This window comes from Chinchilla lanigera, unplaced genomic scaffold (assembly GCF_000276665.1).
Source record: "Chinchilla lanigera isolate Chin_1 unplaced genomic scaffold, ChiLan1.0 scaffold00082, whole genome shotgun sequence".
NCBI classification, from domain to species: domain Eukaryota; kingdom Metazoa; phylum Chordata; class Mammalia; order Rodentia; family Chinchillidae; genus Chinchilla; species Chinchilla lanigera.
The window spans coordinates 1,312,750-1,335,370 of NW_004955483.1; the positions used below are offsets into that span (position 1 = coordinate 1,312,750).

At 41.0% G+C, this 22,621-nt stretch overlaps 1 protein-coding gene across 2 annotated transcripts in view; it reads right to left on the reverse strand.

Annotated features, from left to right (window-relative positions):
• Slc17a4 (solute carrier family 17, member 4) overlaps nucleotides 1-22,621 on the reverse strand; it is a 38,882-nt gene that overhangs the window by 5,669 nt on the left and 10,592 nt on the right. Inside the window, exons 1-10 of one of the 2 annotated variants that reach the window (XM_005403342.1) lie at nucleotides 15,500-15,579; nucleotides 9,583-9,706; nucleotides 6,480-6,682; nucleotides 5,691-5,924; nucleotides 5,517-5,604; nucleotides 4,995-5,081; nucleotides 2,664-2,782; nucleotides 2,383-2,544; nucleotides 273-405; nucleotides 45-192 (exon numbers count right to left, since the gene is read on the reverse strand). In XM_005403342.1, the coding sequence (XP_005403399.1) occupies nucleotides 45-192; nucleotides 273-405; nucleotides 2,383-2,544; nucleotides 2,664-2,782; nucleotides 4,995-5,081; nucleotides 5,517-5,604; nucleotides 5,691-5,924; nucleotides 6,480-6,682; nucleotides 9,583-9,673 (1,265 nt within the window). In that variant the 5' untranslated portion in view covers nucleotides 9,674-9,706; nucleotides 15,500-15,579. Of the gene's footprint in view, nucleotides 1-44; nucleotides 193-272; nucleotides 406-2,382; nucleotides 2,545-2,663; nucleotides 2,783-4,994; nucleotides 5,082-5,516; nucleotides 5,605-5,690; nucleotides 5,925-6,479; nucleotides 6,683-9,582; nucleotides 9,707-15,499; nucleotides 15,580-22,621 lie in introns of those variants that run through there. The other variant, XM_013503755.1, reaches the window with a different exon arrangement.

Genomic DNA, 22,621 nt, shown 5'->3' on the forward strand with positions numbered 1-22,621 from the left:
ACCTGAACTGAGGCTTTGTGCAAATGAGGCAACGTGGTCCTTACCGAGGAGCGATATCCAAGAAGTTAATAAGGGCTCCTGATTCACAGAAGCTGCTGGAGGCAGCAGACAGAACCAAGAAGGTCATGGTGGCGCCTTGGCTGGATCTGACCCAAGGCAGAGGTACCAGAAACATACATGAGAAGAAAACTCCTGTGGCAGAAGGACGAAAACAAGAATTAGGAGGTTCTATGTGCCACCCACACCCACCCTGCCTCCTGCTGGGCCATTACCTATGGCAGTGAAGACTTTCCTGATGGTGACGAGTCTGAGGATTTTTCTGGAGAGAAGAAAATCTGCCAATAGGCCTCCAAGGACAATGCAGATGCAACCAACAACGAAGGGCAGGGCCGAGAGGATCCCACTCTGAGGATTGGAGCCGAGGTGAGCACATGCACCCTCTGCACCCAGCAAGACACCGATGGACCCTCAGGGGACTGCCCTCACTTGCGGCCCTTCTCTGCACACACCCCATTTTTAATGTCCTTGCCATCTTACTGCAATGAGCCGATATAAGTTTAGTGCCTCCTCAAAATACGCATTTGTGTCAGTTTGAAAAACAAACAATTAAAAAGTTTAAAGGGCTTTCCTTTCATAGAAGGATCATCTTGACATAGATATTAAAAAGACCAAAACCCAGCAGAAAAATAAACAATATAAACAAGTTACAGAAAAACAAGTTGACTCTAATCATGTTAAAAGTTGCCCAACCTCACTCATACTGTAACAAATGCAAAATAAAACTCCAGTGGACATTACTTTTCAAGGGTCAAATTTACAAAACTGGAAATGTTTTTTGACCTGTCCAGTGATGACACTGGGGAATCACATTCCCACAAATCCCATTGGTGCCCTAGGGAAAGCAACTGACAGTAAGTATAGAAGTTCGGAGTGTGTTTACCCTTTGATTTCACAATCTGGTATGCACAGTGGCATAAACACCTGACAAATGAACCATGTTTCCACTGCTCAGAGATTGGAAACAACCCAAATATTGCTCAGAAAGGTTTTCATGTAGTGGTAGAAGAAGATTCCCACAGTATATTAAATGGAAAAAAAAAAAACCTCTAGTATATAAATTATAGAAGAATATATGTCACATACAGTCTATGGAGAGGGTCTGTGCAACAGAATAGATTAGGAACAAGAATAGGACTAAGAATTTTTTACTCTTTGTATGAATTTATAATGTGAAAATGTTAGTTGTAAATTTTTATATGGTTTTTAAAATATTGAACCTTGTTATCAACCTGACCTCAGTCAAGCAAATGAAAGAAGGGCATCATGTTTTGTTGAACATAATCCAAATAACAGAAAGCACTTAGCTTTCACTTCATCCAGACAGCTCGTTTGACAGGTGAGTAAGCCAAGACTGTCAAGGCCCCTGACTAATAGGGAGTATCTGAGAGTGAGGGAGCTCAGGTCTTGACTTCTCAGAAGGTGAAGCTCTGCTGTCACTCTCACTTGTCTTTCTCTTTGTTCTCCCCTCTTCCCCTCTTCACCCTTGGCCTCCCCACTCAGCCTCACACCAGAGTTGTATCATTCCCACTTGCCTGGCTTTCCTGCCCTCTGATCCTTGGTTACACTACCTGCTTCCAGCACCCCTCTTTGAGAGGACTGGGAGTCACTCCTTCCTGAGTTGTCTGGTCCCCGGGCCTGCAGTCCCTTTGCCTGCTTGCGTGAGTATTCCCTAGACCCTGACACCCACTGAGCGGGTCACCTCTCCCCTGGCCACTCACAAACACCCTAAGTATGAGAAGGCTGCCCTTTCAGTACAGGGTCATCAAGGGCCTGTGAACTGTCACCAGTAGGCTATAACACATGATACTCTTCACCACTGCAAGACCTCCCTCCAGTGGGTGGGAATTGAGAGGCTCCTATTAGCCAGTCGGAGCATCTGCTCATTTGGAGCTAATCCAGAGAGCTGGAAACATGATGCTGGAACAAAATATTTTCTAAAGTCTACAGATATTTCACATAACTACTTAGGAGTTTATGCCCTATTAATAGTTGTTAATTTCAGCATATGTTGTTTATGCTTCCCTGTCACCTGTTTTCCAGCACAGAATTTGTTTTCCTAAGGCTTTGCAGTTTATGTTGCAGACAGATTGTTTTGTTTGCCAATTTTAATTGGAATCAAGCACAAAATTTTCACATAAGTCTCTTAAAAACCATACCAATTAGCCGTAAACCACACTGAGGTAGATCAGAATCCAGATTAACCCGGCTGTATTTCCTGTCTGTGGTCCTTGGTCTAATCCCCTGTTTTGTGACCATGGGAAAGACAGACGATTATATAATGATGCAGTCAAACATAGCAGAATGAGCTTTTTCTGTACTTACATCTTTGGGGCTGGCTTGAAGTACAGAGCTGATATAAGTGGGCGTGTATGCCATTATGATATTGAAAAGCCAGTATTCACAGAAATAGGAGACTATAATGGCCCAAAGTGGTAGACATTTGATCATAGCTTTAATTGGAAGAGACCAGCCAGGAGAACAGTCCTGGAAGAAAGCACATGCCAACATGCCCCCATCAGAAAGCAAGGACTCTGCTACCACACTCTCAGCTCTACACAACCCAGACATACACAAGGAAATGGCAGGGAAGTCCCTTGATGTACCTGCTGAGACAATGAGCGCACAATGAACCTCTTCTCACTGGTACTGATGAAGGGATGACTCCCAGGGTCATTATAGACCAGAGGAAACCAGAGAAGGCAGCAGGCACAGCCAATTCCACCTAGACAAAGAATTCCCGGCTGGCACTGGGTTGGAGTTTTCCTTTCATTTTGTCTCTGTGCCCAGATAATCTTGCGGTTGACAAAGTGATGCCAACACTAAACCCCTCTCTGCATGAGTATCCTTCCAGGGCCCATCAAAAATCAGGGCCCTTGTCCCCATCTGACTTTGATCTTGGCCATGTTTCTCATTTTTACCAATGGCATAGGGACGTCTTGAGCCCAGGCAGTAAGAAGCACTGCTTTTTCCTGACTTGTCTTCTGCGATCTTGCCATTGTCATGGGGGAATTTGCTCCAGCTTGTCCATTAACCAAGGGAGAAGACAGACATATAGCAGAGCCACCCAGCTTTCCCAAAGACCTCTGACAATAAAATGACTCTTCTAAACCACCTAGTTTGGAGAGGTTTTGAAATGCTCTGTCATCTCAAGGCTACAAGGCATTTTTACAAGTTATTAGTGTGTTCACTCCATGATTGAATACACCCTCATTATTCAAGTACCAACCAGCATCTTTCCTGTCATGCTCCTGCGAAGTTCCTTTCTTCTTAACCCTTTCTGCGTATATTCCGAATCTTTCTAAAGCAGTTAAGAGTTGGCAGCAGTATATTTTGTGTGCAGTTGACTAATCAGACAATTTCTGGACATGAAATGAAATTAATCCTCAGCAAAGAAATTTCTTCTAAGATAAGCATTAGTCAGGAACTCAACATTATCAGTAATAAATGGCAACATGGCTCATTTTAAAATTTCCTTTTTAGCATTTTAAGAAAATCTTAAGGATTCTCTGTATTTGACTAGCTTGTCATTTACATATTTTCTCACATGAACATTATGTACCAGACATATTGCTAAATGTTGAGACTACAGAATCCAAAAACACACTTTTGTTACACATGAATTCAGTGAAGTGCAGAGGGATAGGTACAAACAGTAGCAATGGTGCACATGGCAGTGGAGAATCTTAATACTGATTCAGCAGCTATTTAGTGTGTTCCTGTTTTGTATATGCTACCTAACATTTCTCATAACCAAAAGCACAGCAAGTCTCTCTCATTTTTTAACAATTTTTGTAATGTACCCTTTTGATGTTTTCATGACAACCTTTGAAGGCTGATATGCTACAGTAATCAATCTTCACAAATTTTTGAGGAGTGAATATATTGATCTGAATTTATAGAGGGCTTCAATCTAAGTTGAATCTCTTCTAACATAAAGCCTAGTTAGTGGAACATATACTAAGGAATCGCAATTTGCAGGTGGAATTTCAGAAAATGTTTCAAAAATCAGACAAACATACAAATATTACATCACCTTGGCATTGACATCACCTGGGCAAATCCCAACCAGAGCTCAACAAAGGTAAAATTGAAAGATAGTAAAATATTGTTTCTGGAACATTCTATGTCTTTGGCACCTTTCTGCAGCATCTTTCTGAGTATTGTGTCCACAACTGAGCTCTTACAGTCTGCCCTGTTCTGCAGACTCTATGGTTGATTCTCCTCTCTAAATAGTATTTTATCTATGCTTAGGTCATATTCACATAATTTTCTGCCTGTTGTAATAATAGAATTTTTCTCCTTCCTTCTTTCTTTCTTTTCTCCTTTCCCTTATCCCAGTTGTTGTTTCCTTTTGACCAGTTTCTTTCCCTTTCACAATATCTACTGTACCTTTCAGACTTTATTTACTCTTTCAGATTCTTATACTAGGGAGACAGTATGATGGTTATACATGTGGTTCTGATTTATTTCACCTATTAGCATGGTCTCTAATTGCATCCATTTACTTATAAAAGCCTTGAGATTATCTTTCTTTATAGCTGAGTAATACTCCATTGTAATAACAGAAGAATTTTGTAATGTATTAATTAAATGAACATGAGTAAAAATACATCATCCCATGATAACATTTTCAACAATTTATGAAAGAAATTACCCTAGGATTCTGTAGGTTCCATTTAGAAGCAGGAAGAAATATGATACCCTTAAATTCACAAATTATCCTAGCTGCACACTCGTGCTATTAACACTTAAACACTGTTTTATAACCAAGAAGGTTCACAACATGATTAACTTTGAACCTCATCAACTTTAGCTATGTAAACATCTATATCTATTAAGGATTGGTTAACCATAGATAAGTTGTATCACAGAAATCATGCCAAGCATACTTTGTCATAAAATAAAATACTAAGATTTGGAAAGCACAAACTCACCAAATATATAAAAGATATAAGGCCATCCTATGGTCTGGCAGAGGAGACCACCAACAAGGAGAACAATGAAGGTCCCCAGCATTGACCCTAAACAAAAGATGCAAGAATGTTCCTTGTAAGAGGGCCAGTCCTGGGACTCTGTGTGCTTCCTACAAAGCTCAGATACACAGTGATTGAAGGAATGAGCTTTAATCCAGACTACCTAGGGCAAGTCCTGCTTCTTCACTTAGTAGTTGTGTGATCTTGGGCAATTACTAGTTTATTCGTGTCTCCAACTGCATGTGAAATTGAAATAATTATATATATATACATATGTATAGATAAAAATGTTCTGAGGCTAAAAGGAAATAAATAGACATAAAACACAAGAATGTTTGGGCATAGTTAGCATTCAGTTCTGATCAGGAATGCAAGGTAGTACCTTTAAGCAAGGAAGACAGAGTAATTGTGGTGCAAGGTCTTAACTCTCTTCAGAGTAGTCATCGAAAGGGTATGTAAAGATGAGATTAAGATATCAGTTACCTGACCCAGCAATGGTGGTGAGTTGACTCCTTTCCAGTGGGGGAGCCCATTTGACCCAAATTGAGTATTGACCTGTTAATACCATAACCTGGGGGGGGGGGAATATTTCCATTCTTAGATATAGGAGATCACTGTGGAACCTATATTTCATTTGCACTTGAAAACACTTCATACCTGGGCAATGCCTTGGATGACCCGGAAGACAATGAGCAAGGCCACTCCAACATCAGCCGCCAGTGGAAAGAAGAGCGTCAGGACTGAGGAAACAAACAAGCCAAAGCCAACCACATACTTGGCTCCAAATATCCCAGCCACATAGCCAGTGGGGATCAGAGCCAGGAATGAGCCATAGTTGAGGCAGCTGAGGAGGACTCCCTGGATTTCAGGACTCCAGTTATAAACAGGGGCCTGGACAGTGAAAAGAACCTCACTGTTTATCTTTGGTGAGGAAGTGGACTATTATTTTCCCTTTTCCTTTTTCCAATTCTTTAATATACCAATTTCATTAACAAAAAAAGGTATGTGCCCCACACATTCTTTCCTGTCACTCTGACCCAATTAGCTGAGCCATGAAAATATGAGAGTCTGCGAAGATACCAAGCTTATCAAGAAAGAAGCACCATAAGCAAGGCCATAAAAATTATCTAAAAAAGGAAGAGAAAATAAACATAAATCTATGTAACTTCTTTTGTGTTGATTGTCATCATTGCCAGAGGAGAATTTATGTCCGCTAAATGGTAAAGACCGTCTCCTTCACTCTAACTCGGTCCCTGTCTACACTCATAGACATCAAGCAGATATAAAATATTCTAGATGTATACTGTGCTCTTGTGCTGTTACCTGGCACATAGTGTATGAGCAACAGATATGTGCTGGATAAATGAATCTCAGTCTTGTATAAGGTAACCCTTCACATCAAAGGATTTGAATCAAAGAAAGTGCCTGGCATCTCATTAAACTTACCAGTGCCTTTGCTTCCTTTAAGGTTTCATTCCAGTTGCCCTGGGCATCCACAAAGGGCTGCTCTGTGGAGGAGTTGGGCTGGCTGGCCTCTGTGTGGTTCACCATAGCTGTAATGGCGATGCTCAGATTCATTTGTTGGGTGTAGATTGAAAAGTTACAGAGCTGCAAAATGATGGCCAGCCCATGTCGGACTGTGCAAAAGCCTGAGGGAGAAGGCACAAAAAGTCTTATCGGCAGGATGCTTTCCTCCTGTCCTTCCTAAGACTGGAAAAGGGAGAAGACTGATGTCTGTTAGTGATGCAGACACTACCCTGTAGGTACCTGGAGGACCCCCCCACAAGAAATGGAGGGAGAGATAGCTCCCTTAGAAGCATTGCTTAAGCAGAGAATGGAAGAATATATGAAGCTGGGAGAGCAATCACTAGGGAAGAGCTTTTCAGGGTTCTGGAACGGGCAGGTGAGAGTGGGAATGGAAAGAAATCACTTCAGAGAAAGAACTGGCTGCAAGCAGTGACTGACTGAACGTGGAGAATGAACAAAAGGAAACTGCTGGAAGTGACTCCCAGGTGTCTTGCTTGGGCACCTAAGGTATCTGTAAGTGTCCTATATAACTGAGGGATGTGGGTGCACCACTTGTTTGGGGCCTGGAAGGAGATGAAGCTCAAAAGATAGGCTACAGTAGAAATAGGTGTGTTTAAACTTTGTCACAATTCTGTAATCTAGGCTTACACAAAATAAATCTATATTCCTTGGGAGCACACCTCTTTATCAAACCACCTAACATTGTTTGACAGCAGCTGGAAGGGTTGATAGGCTACCCCTGCAGAGAAACCCCAGAGGTAATGCAGGATCACTGCCCTCCCACCCTGATAATTCCCAGTTTCCAGTCTCCTCCCAGGAGCTGATGCATTTCAAGTGGCCAGCCCTGTGCACTCTGGTGTAATGATGCTCCTCTTACATTCTGGAAGTTGACGGGTCCTCACTTTAGTCCTGTGATGGCAAACATTTTCGAGCTTTCAGTGCTAACAAACTTCCCACTGCAGTATACATGCCATAGGTTTGCCACTACTGCTTTAGTCTAACTCTGGGAGAACCAAACTCTGGCAGTACCTGACTTCCATCCACAAAATGTACATTGGAATTTTAGTCACATCACATTAATGTGGCAGATTGAATTCAGAAAAATGGTCACAATTAGAGTAATTCCTTCCACTCATGTATTCAAGACTTTTTTTCTACACCAATGTGAAACTTTCAGTTAGTTCCAGAGACGTTTTATTACTAGAAAATTAAGTCAGTGACATGGAATCAGAAACTGAAAAGTCATGAAAAATGTAAAGGAACAGCAAGATAGTGGACCCTAATAATAGATGTGGAGAGGGGAAGGGTGCAGATTATACATAAAATGAAAACGGGTGATTTAAGCATCCAGTTCACTCAGTCTACAACTTTAAGGAAAGTATGCAGAATGAAATAGACAATTTAAATGTAGAAAATAATAGATACTCAAATCATGAAGGAATTGAGCTTATCAATTATATACAAGAGCTGCTTCTTTAATAAAGATCTATTCAAGGCAATAAGAAGCAATCTACTCTTAGGAGTAATCATGCAGAGGTTAGATACAAGTAACCATGAAAAAATAGGAGACAACATGAAATCACATATGGCTAAAATAAGTTATGGATTATAACTCCTAGAAAATATTTACTTTATCTACATTTCCCCCTAATTGATATATTATATATTTTTCAATGTTTCTGTGTCATTTTTCTATTTTTTTATTTGAATGCACATTATTTTTACATTTTTTATTTCATTCTACATTCTTTCTTTAAAGTTGTAGGCTCAGTAAATTGGATGCTTAAATCAATAGTTCTTATTTCTACTCTGTGTGAGGTGTCATTCTATGCATTTATCAGTTGAACTAATTTAATAATTTAAAAATTATGTTTAATAATTATTAAATGATTAATTACATTTTAAATTATTTCTTATATTATTTCAACTAAAATTATTTGATAATTTGACATTTTTTATAGTTTTAGTTCAAATAATAAATGATTTTATTTATTTGTAGAAATAATTTAATCCTTGTGGCGGTCATGTAAGTTGGCTGTTGTTATTACCTCCCCCATTTTTACAGATGCAAGACTTGAGGTATGGGGAGTTCAGGTAAATTTGCCTAAAGTCACATAGCTTAGACATGGCAGAGTCAGGATTGCAAACTCAAGCAGTCTGGCTTCTGCCCGGTGCTCCTACACTGTATGGCATTCTGCACCTTGATACAATTCTATACATAAAAAAGCTCAGAGAGAGAGAGAGTGAAAAATAAGAATACATGTAGTAGACTTTGTCAAATGACTCTGAAATACTTGTACAGATGGATGAGATCATAAGCTAGTACCACTGGAACAGTACTATATTTATTTTGGATCAAGTGGTGAATTGTAGGATGAGCATTAATATGCACATCTCCTGATTTCTTCCATGGTGGAGAAGATTAGGAAAACCCACTTTTCTTGAAGATACGTTTACTTCTTAAGAGACAAACTAGCTAAGGTGTATGTAGCACAAAAAATTCCATCTTAGCATTTTATTTTTAAAAGGCATTATTTCATGAACAGCTTATATCCTTAGGAGAATTAAGGGATGACAGTTATAAATAGTTAAGGGTGAAACAGCACTCCAAGGTGATCCTTACTGCACGTTATAGAAAAACACTAAGTTATAACATAGATGAGAGAACAAGGAAGGGTATTTTTCTATGATATGGTAGAAAAAGAAAGTCTGTTCTTTCTGAGTTGGGTCTGGGTTTAGTTTTGGCAGAGAGATCTAATACGACTTTAGAATCAGACATAATTTCCATGTTTCCTATTTAGAATCTCCTCTGAATCATTTTCATCTCCAAATAATATTGTAATTCCTGTCCTTCAATATTTCTTGTGAGAAATAAAGTAATAAGGATTAAGTGTGCTCTACAGCTATGTAGAATTCTTGGCAATTGGCCTGACCAAAAGGAATGTTGCAGAGGAACAGCAGGGACGAGGAAGTGTCACAGATACCACCCTTTCCCACATCCAGGTCTCTGTGCACGATTTACCTTTCCTGCAAGATCGCTCCTCAGCGAGGTGGGAGTCGCCATCATTGGGGATATTTTCCCCTGCAGCCTTAAAGTCTGCCCCAGTAGCCATGGCGGTGCTCTCCTCCCCAGGACTGGCCTTTACCTATGGACATAAAAGAGTTCAAAGCACCTGTAAAGAGATGTGTCCTGTATCTTACGTCCTTCCAAGAATTAAGAGGAAATGTCATTCAGTAAGAAAGTACTGGACTAAAAAAAAAAAAAAAGAAAGTACTGGACTAGGTGCAGTACACTGGATTTGCCATATCAGCTGCATCGCTGCTAAACCCTGTGGGTTTGGAAAAGTCTCAGATAGCTTGGGTCTAAGCATCTGCCTCTGAAATGAGAAATCTGGCCTGGATTGCGTGGATGCATTGTAGGATTCTTTCTAGTTTCATGCTCCCAGGTGCTTATGCTGATATTACTACCAACAGGACATGACAATTGATCACCTCCTTTGAAATTTCATCTGGAGGATTCCAATGAGTTAAGTTACCTGACAAAAATGATCTCTCAAAAACACCTAAATAGGCTGAATAAAACATGGCAAACATCTTATTAAATACCTAGCACCAGGTATAGTAAGAGATGCCCCCAGGATATAAGGAAAAGTCAGAGTTGCATGGACCCTTTGGACTCTTCGGTGACAATGTACATGAGGCATGGAGGAAACATTCATTCCAAGGATACAGGACCAGGGGACCTACAGCCCTGGAGGTGAAGGTGAAGCCTGGACTATACCAGGAAGGAGACCATAAAGGAGATCCTAGCATACAGTCAGAGGCCACGCAGGGGTCCAAAACTTAGCCAGAGAGGCCCTCCCCTTTTCCAGGTCAGGTGGTGACACTTTTTGCATTGTCTTGAGCTGGAGCTTGAAAATAAGAAGACTCCTCTGAAAGTTCTGAAAATTTATAGTGATATTATGGAGAGTTGAGATTCACACTGTTTCCTTTGTCTGGGAACTCAGTCTCAGCTGAAAAATAGAGCCAGGCCGATTTGCTTAACTCAGATCACACAGAATTACTATGGATGAAGCTCCATGTAATACGAGCTCAAGAGCCAAGACCGTAAACATTCAAAGAACTGACTCCCCTCCTAAAGCAAGGCCTCAGACTCAGCACATAAATTAGATTGCGAGGAACTTGCCAAAATAGAAGAAAGACATTCAGGGAGGCACATTTAAAATAATTAAATAAAATCTGGACTCTATAATGTAAGATACCAAAAAACAGCATGTCAAGAAACTGCTTGAAATGCAATAGAAAAATTTAGTTATTGAAATTTGAATCTAAGTAACTGGACATAGTTAATGCAAAACACAGAGCAATGAAATACAGTGATGAGCAGATTGAGCCAAAAGACACCAGGGAGATAATGAGGAATGACAGCAAAGTTATAGACCTGGAAAATGCAGTAGAAAAGCTCAGTTAAATAGAACCTCCATGAGCAGAAAATAAAGAGAATTGAGGAGAGGCTTTTTTTTTTCCAGTACTGGAGACTGAGCCCAGGGCCTTCACATTCACTGAGCTTTATCCCTATCTTTTTTTTTTCAATTTTGCAGGAGAGTCTTGATCAATCACTAAGTTGCCCAGGCAGGATTTGAACTTGCTGTCCTCCTGCATTGGCCCCCCAGAGCTGCATCATAGCGGTTTGACTCTCAGCCGAGAAGCAATACTGTAAGAAATGATGAGTAGGAATTTTCCAGAATACATGCAATGCAAGACTTCTCAGACTTAGGAATCACAGAGTCTCAAACCAGAGCGATGAACTCAAACTTACATCTAGGCTTACCATAAGGAGACTTCAAAATACAAAAAATACTTATAATATTAGCGTAAAAGCTCCCTGATGGATGGAAAGAAATTAATTAGAAAATGAGTGGCATTTTAAAACTCCAAAGTAATTTTTTAAAATGATAAGCTATAGGCAAATGGTAAATCAGAACAACATATAAATGTAGATGAAAAACATGCTTGAGAAAAATGTGCCCGTGGACATGGAAATGAAAAAAACAAGATCTCATTATTTCTCATTTATCAACTTTCATAAATATCCTGAAAGATCGTTATCACCAAGCCAGGTGTGGTGATGCACACCTGTAATCACAGCACTCTGGGAGGCAGAGGCAGGAGATTGCAAGTTCAAATTAATCCTGAACAATTTAACAACTTAGTGAGATCCTACTTCAAAATACAATATAAAAGGGTTGGGACTGTAGCTCAGTATGAAGGCCCTACATTCAACCCCAGGACTGGGGGAAAATTGTTATCACCGTGTTTAGGCAAGCTTGGGGGGAAGTTTGCTGTTGATTGTAGGGTGTTCCTGCACCTCCGCTTGGGACTGCATCAGCTTGGTACAATGGGCATTAGACAGCACTATTTACAAACTCTCTCTGTTTCTTCATCTCCACCTCTCCTCAGTGGCCTCTTCCTTCTTAAGTCTTAATGTGGTCCCCCTCATACTCTGACACTGGGGCAACATTAACTGTTTTCTTCTCAGAATAGTGTGTCAAAGAGGGAGTCAAAAGAGTCTTATTTTAACACACACACACACACACACACACACACACTCTAAAGACAGTAAGAACCAAAGAGTTGGTTCTTACCAAATCACAACCATGCAGCTCAGTGTGCATGACATATCTTCACAGCAGTGCTTACAAAGTAAAAGATCAGGAGCAAAATAACAAGTGCTAGTATTTGCATAGTTAAAGTGCTTACGTTTTCTGAAATATCAAGCAGCCATCAAAAGAACAAATTGCATCTTTATATGAAAGGACATAAAGATTAAAAAGATGTATCAGGTAAAAAAGCAAGTTGTACAACAGTAAGTGTAAGATGACTAAATAAAACCAACATAGATACATATACTACATTATATATTTTATGTGTACACATACATGTATGAGTGAACAAAAAAACAATGAAAAGAAAAATTAAACCTGTAAGACCTGTCATCTCTATTGAGCGGGGAGGGCAGGAGTGGTCACTTATCTTTCATGTTTAAATGTGTTACAACAATAATGTATTTGTGAATCATTGCTGTGATTTTTTTAAAAAATGAGATGGGTATAGTATATTAGACCTATATAGTATGGGATATAGTATATCATACCTATAATCCCAGCACTCTAGGAGTCTGAGGTAAGAGGATCATGAGTTTGAGCCCTGCCTGGACAACTTAGCAACTGGGCAAGACCCTGTTTCAAAATAAAACATTTAAAAGGTCTGGGGAAGTAGCTCAGTGAGAATCATGGGTTCAAACTCCAGAACTGCCAAAAGAAAAATAAATACATGCACACAAAATTGAAAAAAATAGCAATAAAAATCTGTCACAAAATCTTTGGTGTGGAAATCTTTGGTTCTTATTGTGTTCAGAGTGTGTGTGTGTGTGTGTGTGTGTGTGTGTGTGTTAAAATAGGACTCTTTTGACTCCCTCTTGACTGAACACACTATTCTGAGAAGAAAACAGTTAATGTTGCCCCAATGTCAGAGTACGGGGGAGACCACATTAAGACTTAAGAAGCAAGGGGCCACGAGGAGAGGTGGAGATGAAGAAACAGAGAGAGAATTCCTGTAGACAAGGTGTCTGGTATTGTCACACATTCACCCAAATTCCATGAAAATGTAAAATGAAGGGATGGACCTTCGGCTTTAAAAATAAAAGTAAAGTGCTTATCATTCCTGTCCACACCTCAGGCAGTTAGTTGAATGGCAGACAACCTATCAATCACAAGAATCCAAAACACAGCTTTCAGAGGAACAGTCTTCCCTTTAGCCATACAGACGCTTCTAGTGAACTGATGCCTAGTTCACTGACACCGAAGGTGTGTTGAGTCTGTGAATGGACTGTCCAGCTCCACAGGTCTTTACCCTGCTCCACTGAAGGGCTCAGTGCGCCCTCCCTGAATTTACAGTGAGAGAAGCTCCCACCAGTCTTCCTGGTGACCCGCACTGCTGGCTTTGCAGAAGTTCCTGGGAGCGGTGGAATTGGCCATAGAGGGAGAAGGCAGGATGGAGCCGTAGCTGGGGATTGCATGCTGAGACATGCCGCTGGGAGCGGTGCGTGCCGGTAGGAGCACAAAATGAAAGGAAATCAGTAAAACTGGCACAGCAGCAGTGACAGTGACTGAGTAGCCAGTGCTGTGAGAGGGCAGCTCCACTGCCTGGTCTAACTGAGAAACCAGCCCTGGGCTCATGAAACAGTTCCATCTCAAGGCCAATAGGAAGCGCAGCTGGATGAGATGAGGCCAGCAAAGGAACCAGCAAGGGTGAGGTGCTGTTCCAGGTGATCTGCCCCAAACAGTGCAGAAGGAGCAAGGAGGTGCATGTTAAGAGAGGCTCTGGGAGCAATCAGCAGGGCAGCGTCTCCTTTAGGACTCTGCGGTGAGGGGACTGGAGAGATTTCGCAGAGGTGTAGTGCTTGCCCTGCAAGGGACAAGAGCAAGAACCAAGAGACAGAAAGAAGCTGCCCTCTTCACCTGGGCCAAGTGTTGATGGAAGCTCAGTGGGGTTGGCTGGAGTTGAAAAGGTCACTTAGAAAATGTATTTTGGTGGCAAGGAGATGAGAAAAAGGGGCATCTGCGACATCAAGATTGATGGCTCAAGCTAAAGCACGAATTGGCGCTGTGCTCGGTAGAGATGGGAAAAGAGTGGAGAAGGGCCAGCTGCCACAGGCAAAGCAAGTTTTGCTCCAAACGCATGGGTGTGAGATAACCGTGGGATCCTGAGGGAGGATTGCCAAGCAGGCTTTCTGTCTCTGCTTCCATAGCTTGGGACAGAAGGCCCAGGTAGAACTGTGCTTTTGGAAGCCAACAGCCCAATCTAATTTTTTTAGGACCAAGTAGATCAGGAAGAGCCAGCAAAGACACTGGACCAGGCAGTCTAATGAAATTTTCTTGCCTAAACTGTTTTGTGTGCTCCCTTTTGATGATCAGGGGTCCTGTTCTCTGGAGACACCAATCACTAAAGGCACAGAGATGTAAACAGCTCAAAGATCACCTCTGCCTGCACTCAGCTCTGAAGTCTCCTTGTGAGGACCAGTGCATAGATGTTTTTCACAGCTCCCAAATAAAGATCTGCTGTCCCTGGTAGTGGTGGCACAGCACACCTACACTCCCAACACCTGGGAGGCTGAGGCAGGAAGAACACCATGAGTTTGGGGCTAGCCTGGGCTACATAGCAAGACCCTTTCTCAAAACAAAAGCAAACGAGAGAGAGAGAGAGAGAGAGAGAGAGAGAGAGAGAGAGAGAGAGAAACACTCCACTGCCCCAAATTCCCAAATTCTTCACTCATGAACCACTTCCCAAAGCCATCCATGTGTGATCTCATTGATGCTGCTTTTCCCTACACATAAATTAATTGAAAAGGGCTTTGTCTGTTTTGATTCATCTGACCTTTCAGATCTGATAAAAATCTTACTTGTAAGAATTCAGTATTTGCAATTATTGTCTCACCACAAGACTGATGAAAAAATTTTGAAAAATTAATATATCCCCCAAAACAAGCCCAATATATGGATCTTATGCTGCAGACTGTCTGCTTCCTGTAAAACACTTAAAAGTGAAGCTTAACATTGCTTGTTTGCTTTCAGATGCTTCAAATAACTCTCTCTCTGTCTCTGTCTCTCTCTCTCTCATCTATCTTTATCCCTATCTCTGTCTCTTACCTCCAGCTATCCTTTTGGAGAATTTTATTACCTTTATTTTTAGGGTTCTGGTTTCTGTTGGGAAAAAAACAGCACCATCCCCTCTCCCTTTGCAGAATTATGTCACAGACGTTGTTTTACCACCACAACCTCTTACCTCCAAGCAGCAAATTAAACCACTACCACAGAGAGAAAGAACCATTCCCACCTTGCAGAAGCAGAGTATGAAGGAATAAAAGTTGGAAAGCTAACCTGAGGGAGGTAGCATGCAGGTTCCTCATTCTTTTCGAATTCATTTCTCTCAGTTTTTTCCAGTTGTCTAATCCCCTGGGTGTAAATGATTACTCAGAACCTTTAGCCTTATTTCACCAACTGGGAGAACTTTATTGGCGCAGTGGTTTAATTTGTAACTCTGCTTTTATTGTTTACTTGATAAGCAGGTCAAGATCATTGTATTTTCCTCCTGCTCCGAGTTCAGCTGAAATCTCTTCCATGTTCCTGGATCCTTTTGCTCCTCTAGAGCCACCAGTCACTAAAGGCGCAGAGATGTAAAGAGTTCAAATGTCATCTCTGCCTGCTCTAAAGCTCTGAATACTCCTGCTGTGAGGACCAGTGCATATAGGTTTATCACAGCTCCCAAATTAAAATTCACTGTCACCAGTAGTAGTGGAGCCAGGCTTCATATCCCTTTTAAGGACCTGGCCACCCTGCACACCTCATTTACAGCACTGTTGCTTCTGGGGTCTTAGAATTATTATAGTCTTCATGGAAATGGAGATAGATCTTGTCTCTTTTGATCCCTTTTCCTCCACTCCCCTGATTGATAAAACTGAGTTTTCCACGGAGGAGAGCCGCCTTCATTCTAGCGGACTTGAATAGTTTTGGGTTTGCTGGTTATTACAACTGTCTCCCAAAGGCCACTCAGTTTTCTGGCACTATTTGCAGCCTGATTCTCTACTCATTGCAGCAAAGCATTTCAGACACGCTCGCTCACATTCTGTTCCCTCACTTCAACTTTCTCCTGAGCCTGCTGGTGAGGAGACAGCTCTTGGGAAGGTCCCTGCTGGCAGACCTGGTGGTCACTTCTCTGGCCTTATCTGTCAGGGCCCAGCAGCTTACATCACCTGCTCCTGTTCAGTCCTTGTTTCTCTGGATTACTACACACCATTAAGACCTGTGTTTTCTTGGATCTTATGAGTGGCCCCCTCCATACCTCTTGCTGAATCCTCATCTTTTCTCTGAAGATGTCTGGTGTTGCAACTCTGCTCTAACACTTGTCTTTCAAACTCACTTCTAAAATGGTCCGGTTGGTCTCCTTTCCTTGCCTGTCCTTCCTTTGGAGGAAGTGGGCCCTGCTGACCCTTGCTGTGAGCTCTGAACTTTTTCTCTTCAGCTGCCTTCATCTCTCCTGGAGGATCCAGCAGGAGTCTCGGTCCTCAGGTGGACCAGCAGGACCCTGGAGTCTTCTGCCGGCCCCCTCTTGGCAGAGGCTCCCACATTTTGGGTGGTTGTGCCACCAGCTCCCCAGTTAGATCTTCCCACGTCAGTGGGCCTCTACTTTCCCTCCTACTCTACGTCCGCTCCTCCAGCGGGTTCACTCAGCGCCCCCTGCAGGTTTTTTCCATAGACCATTATCTTTCATTTCCTCGGTCCCCACCCGTGTCATTTATCACTAGGATTTCATTGTTTTCTCCATTTCTTACTCCATCTCTACGTAACAGACAGAATATTTAAAATGCAAATATCTTCTTACTTGCATCTTTAAAAGTTTCCCAAACTCTTCCCAGGGGATGGGAAAATCAATAATTTGGGCACAATACTGAGAGATCCCTAGAATTAAGAAAAGATATTATTTCCCATCATTCAGACAGTAATTATTGCAACAGTAACTCACAGCAGATATTTCAAATTTTTTGTATTTTCTTTAAGCCTCGGAAGCTCCAGTGTTACTCTCAGCAGATGGCTTTACCCTCAATCTACTGAGAAGATCGAGACTGGAAAATTCAAGATTGGGATGTACGAGATTGCTCACGTCCAGTCCCTGTGAATCTCAGCCCCTTCCTGCTGCATTCCAGGCCCCCTTCCTGATCCCACTGTTCCTCAAACAACACCCTTGGTCTCTTCTCTTACTCCACTAGTGATTCTCATTCTCTCTCATCTCTAAATCTCCCCAGTTTTCCTGATGTTACCTGAAACCCATGAAAAGTCCCAAACTGGTTCTCCTTTATCCCCAAACAATTCTCTCTGCCTGTTTCCAGTACTAGCCTGACTTGCTCTTTTTTTTTATTGTCAAACGTTGAGTCCCTGCATCTGCTCTGTCCATCCTCCTCTGACCATTGCAATTTAGCTGCTACCCGGGAGTCACCAAAAACCTCCTGAAGATCCCATCCAATGTCCTTTTCTACATAGTACCATTTGATGTCACTAAGCCAGTGTTTCCTGCCATCCTTGGCTTCCAGGATGCTTCTCAGCTGTCATTCCTTCCACTTTTTCTCCCTCCTTTCCCCTTCTTTTTTTTAATAATGGCTTTATTAAACTGAAACTTCCACACTATATAGTTTATAAACTTAAAACATACAGTTCCAGAGATTTTAGTATATTGACAGAGTTGTACAACTGTGACCACAATCAAATTTAGATCATTTTTGTTATCCCAGAACAAGACACTCTACCTATTAGCTGCCTCTCCCAATCCCTCCCCAATAAGTCTAGACCATGACTGAATTACTCTCTATCTTCATAGCTTTTCCTATTCTGGGGATTTATTTTATTTTTATTCAAAATAGAACATGTTCCTAGCAACAATAGGAGCTTCATATATCCAAACAAATTGAAATCCCACAGTGAGTTTTTACACCAGATTGGAGTGAAACTAGAAACTGACAGAATAAACATGCTTACAATATAATAACTTTTTTCTTTTTTTGCTATTGTGTCTTTTGTTTCATACTTTTTTATACATTAACTTTTTAATATAAAGGAAACCATGTAATAATCAAGCTTGTATATCTGATTTACTTCACTTAATGTTATGGCCTTAAGGTGCATCAATTTTCCTACAAATGTTCAAGTTTATCTTTCTTTACAACAGTATAGTACTCCATTATTTATATATACCACATTTTCTTTATCCATTCATTGGTTAATGGTTATTTAAGTTATTTAGCTATTATGTATTATGCTGCTATAAACGTGTATGCATATATCACTGTGGTATGACATTTTTAACTCCGTGGGGAAGATGCCTAAAAGGAGAATAGCTGGGTCAAATGCAATTTCTATTTTTAATTTTTTGAGGAATCACCAAAACTGTTTTCCATAGAAATCATATCAGTTTAAACTCCCACCCCAATGAAGAAGGGTTCCTTTATCTCTAAAGCCTTGCCAGCATGTATTATTTCTTAAGAATAGCCATTGTCTCTAGAATGAAATGTTGGTTTGAATATTTGTGTCTTATAAAACCAACTTTCACCCTCCAGACTTGTGAGAAGTCAAGTTCTGCTCTTTATAAATTACCTAGGCTCAGGCATTTTGTTATAGAAGCACAAAATGAACTGAGATATTCGCCACATATCTCATGTCCTATGAATCTAGATCTTTATCTAGATCTTTGTCCCACTTTTTCTCTTGTCTCTCAGTCATTTCATCCAGGACTGAGCTGTCTTCCTTGTGGCCCAGTGTCATCCTTCCCTCTCCAGATTTTGTCTTGCCTTGAAATCTCAGGGTCAGTTCTGACCTACTGCTGATCACTCACTCCACTCATCTACATCCTCTAATTACCTAATATTCTTCCCATTTCCTTCTCTACAATCCCTCCACTACACATGCCTGCCAATAAAGACCAAGAGTTTATAACCTCTACTGGAATAAGGAAATTCATTCCTCAACTGGTTCTTCCACAAACTGCCCCAACCTAACCTTCCAACATTATCTCCACACTTCTTTCATAAAACATCTACCTTTAAGAATCTAGTTTTAATCTTCTTAAAAACTTCTTTTGCATCTCTTTACAATCACCAGTGTTGTGCCTCTTGCCTGAGTCTTTTTTTTCCCCTTTAAATGTTACACACTCTGTATTAAAGGAATTAACCCTGTTTTCAGTTAGTCTGTGCTTGGGAAACTTTATCCAAGGTACAACACACTGACATCCAATAGAAACCTTCCAGTCTGCTTTTCAGCAACTGATCTCTATTGACAGTCTTCCTCCACAGCCACTCCTCTCCTGGTAATAACATCTCTCTCTTACTTTAGGAATTATCTCTACCCTATATCATTTATTTCTCCCTGGTGTTGTCAAAGTGTCTCATCATCTCCCAACCAAAGAGCAGGCACATTAGAATGTCTGTCTTACAATATCATAAAAAGTAACGTAAGGTGGGTCAGAGATATAGCTCAGTGACACAAACGCCTTCCTAGCAAGCACAAGGTCCTGAGTTTGATTCCCTGTACCAAAACAAAAAAGTAATGTGGGAGAATTAAAAGGTGATATGTTATTTAGTCCATTTATGTTTCAAAGAGATTGAATTTAGTTGCTGGTGATAAAGAATCCCAGTACTACCCAAGTACCTTTTATTTTCAAAGATCTTTCTTGATTTTGAACTGGGCAATCTATGACAATAAATTCTTTTCTATGTGTTATGGTTTGTGTCCCCCAAAACCCTGATGCAGTCATGGGGGGTGGCTTTTTGGAGGTGGCTGAATCTAGAGTTTGTGATTGGTTTATAGTATAGTGCTGGGATTGGAGGTTATGCCACCATAAGGCAAGCACCCTGCATTCAGTATAAGGGGTGGGAAGATGTTTGATACTTCACTCCTCTCTTGTTGCTTTTGATATTTTCCACCACAACTAGTGGTTGCCCCTCTGCCATGTGCCACCCTGCCTTGAAGCTAGCTGATTATGGACTGAAACCTCTACAAACTATGAGCCAAAGTAAAGTTTTCCTCCTTTAACCTTGGGTGCTGGATATTTTGTCTCAGAGAGAGAAAAGTAACTAAGATTAGCCAGAGTTTTTACTGTTGCTTGCCACCTAAGAAGTCTAGCTAACACACTATTGTATCCTTAAATGTCAAAATTCTCACAGTAATTTAATAAGAAATTTGTGTGTACTGAACCTAAAGTTTTGATCCCAGGATTTTATATGAACATCCTTGAAAAACATTTCTTTTTGTTTGTATTGGTACACTTTAACAGCACAAAGTGATTACATTCATAACAGAGAGAATTGGTACATATATATAACACACCTAATTCTTCTTTCCCATCTCCTCTCTCCCCCAGTCCTTTACCTTCCCTTCTCACTCCCCCTCCCCCATCTCTTTATGTCATCAACACACTCATGATGGAATACACAGTGGTAGATTCTAGAATGAGTATCCTAGAAATAAGGAGACTACTCATTTACCTTCAATGCTTAGACTTACCCAGATGGATAAATTAAACCAGGCAAGCATCTTTTCCTGTAGAAGGATTTTATGGCTGCTTGTGGACCTACTTTCCCCTTTCTACTTCCAACTCTTTCTTTCTCTATTCATTCCTTCCCTTCCCTCTCCTGCCCTCCACTTCCCTTCCCTTCCCCACCCTAATCCTGCCAGTGATAGCAAGATATATTTATTATTTTATTATTTATTATATTATATTTCTTATTTCTTAGATATTTGTTTTGCTAGTTAGAGTAGATTTAGACATTTATCATTATTCTCTTAAAACATCCAAAGAAGACTACCATTTAGACATCTAAGATAGTGATCAGGAAACTGACAGATATGTTCCACCCCTCACATGGAGACAGGCTACAAGAAGACACCTCAAAAACAAGGCACTCTGGAGTGCTCAGAAAATCAGTGGCTTCCTGTGTCAGAGATGAAATTTGTTTTTTGTCTTTTTGAGACATGGTCTCACTATGCAGTTCAGGTTGACCTTGAGCTCACTTTGTAACTCTGGCTAACAAAGACTGATCTCCAACTGGCAAGGATCCTCCTGCCTCAGCCTCCCAAGTGCTGGGATTACAGGTGAGTGCCACCACGCCCACCTCAAAGAAGAAATTCAAATAGGAAAATACAGACAGTTGAAAACACTTCTCAAGGGGAACTATGCAAAAGACAAATTAGCCAGCCAGGTTATCATGGGTACTGAGGTGGTCATAAGAATAACTGATAAAACTCTATTAGTACATTCAGACTTCAGAACTGCACAGAGAAGTAAAAATAATGAGGATTTTAAATCATCCAAATACAGTTCTGTTGTTTGTAATTATCAAAACTGAGAAAGCATTCTGTTTAGTAATGGAATATGTAAAAGATGGTGAATGTATGACTATTTGGTTACCCATGGAAAAATGGGTGAAAAAGAAGCAAGAGCTAAATTTAGACAGATCCTGTCTACAGTAAAATATTGCTATGATAATGGGATAGTACACAGATACTAAACACCAAGAAAAAAATTTTTTTTGTCTTTTTGAGACAGGGTCTCACTATGCAGTTCAAGTTGGCCTTGAGTTCACTTTGTAGTGCAGGCTGGTCTTGAACATGCAGCAATCCTCCTGCCTCAGCCTCATACCAAGAAAATATTGTTAGATGAGGTTATGAACATTAAAATAGCAGGTTTTGGATTGAGCACTGAAACTGGGCAAGAAACTGACACATACTGTGACAGTCTGCACATGCAACCACAAGTGTTCCCCCTGGGGAAGGAGGACCAGGGGTCAGAAATTGATGTGTGGAGGCTGGCTGTAGGTTTGTATACTCTGGGCAGTGGGTCACTCTCCTTTGGCAGAAGAAATCTAAAGCAAGTGAGAGATGTTCACAGGGAGATACATTGCCCCTTTCTGCCTATCCACAGACTAAACAGTTTCCGAAGCAGTTCCTGGTCATAAACCCAAAGAAATATGGCCATCTAGCTCAGATCATGAAGGACAAGTGGATAATGAAGGGCGTAAGGGAAATGAGCAACCATTCATTGAACAGGACCTAAACTTCACCGACTAGAAAAGAACAAATGTGAAGACTGCCATAGGATTCTCAGAAAAAGAAATTCACAGAGACTTTCACTTGCCAAGGTGTAGCCACACAGTGGCCTCAGCAAAGGCACTGGCCAGATTCTTGGCCGAGAAGTGTGGGCTGGCTTGTCTTGCAGCAAGACTCAGAGATTGTACACTGACCATGCTGGACCAACTATTTCTTCAGCTCTGTCCCATCTGAAAAAGAGTCAGACCAGCACCACAGATAGTGACCTCAGTGAAGACAAACTTCCCTCCCAGAAATTTGCAAGAGCTGTCAAGGGCAAGAAAATATTGCAACCAGTTCCATACTTTGGAATGCAAGTAAGCCCAACATAGCAGCTATTCCTGAACATGAGAAAAGCCCTGCCACGCCCTG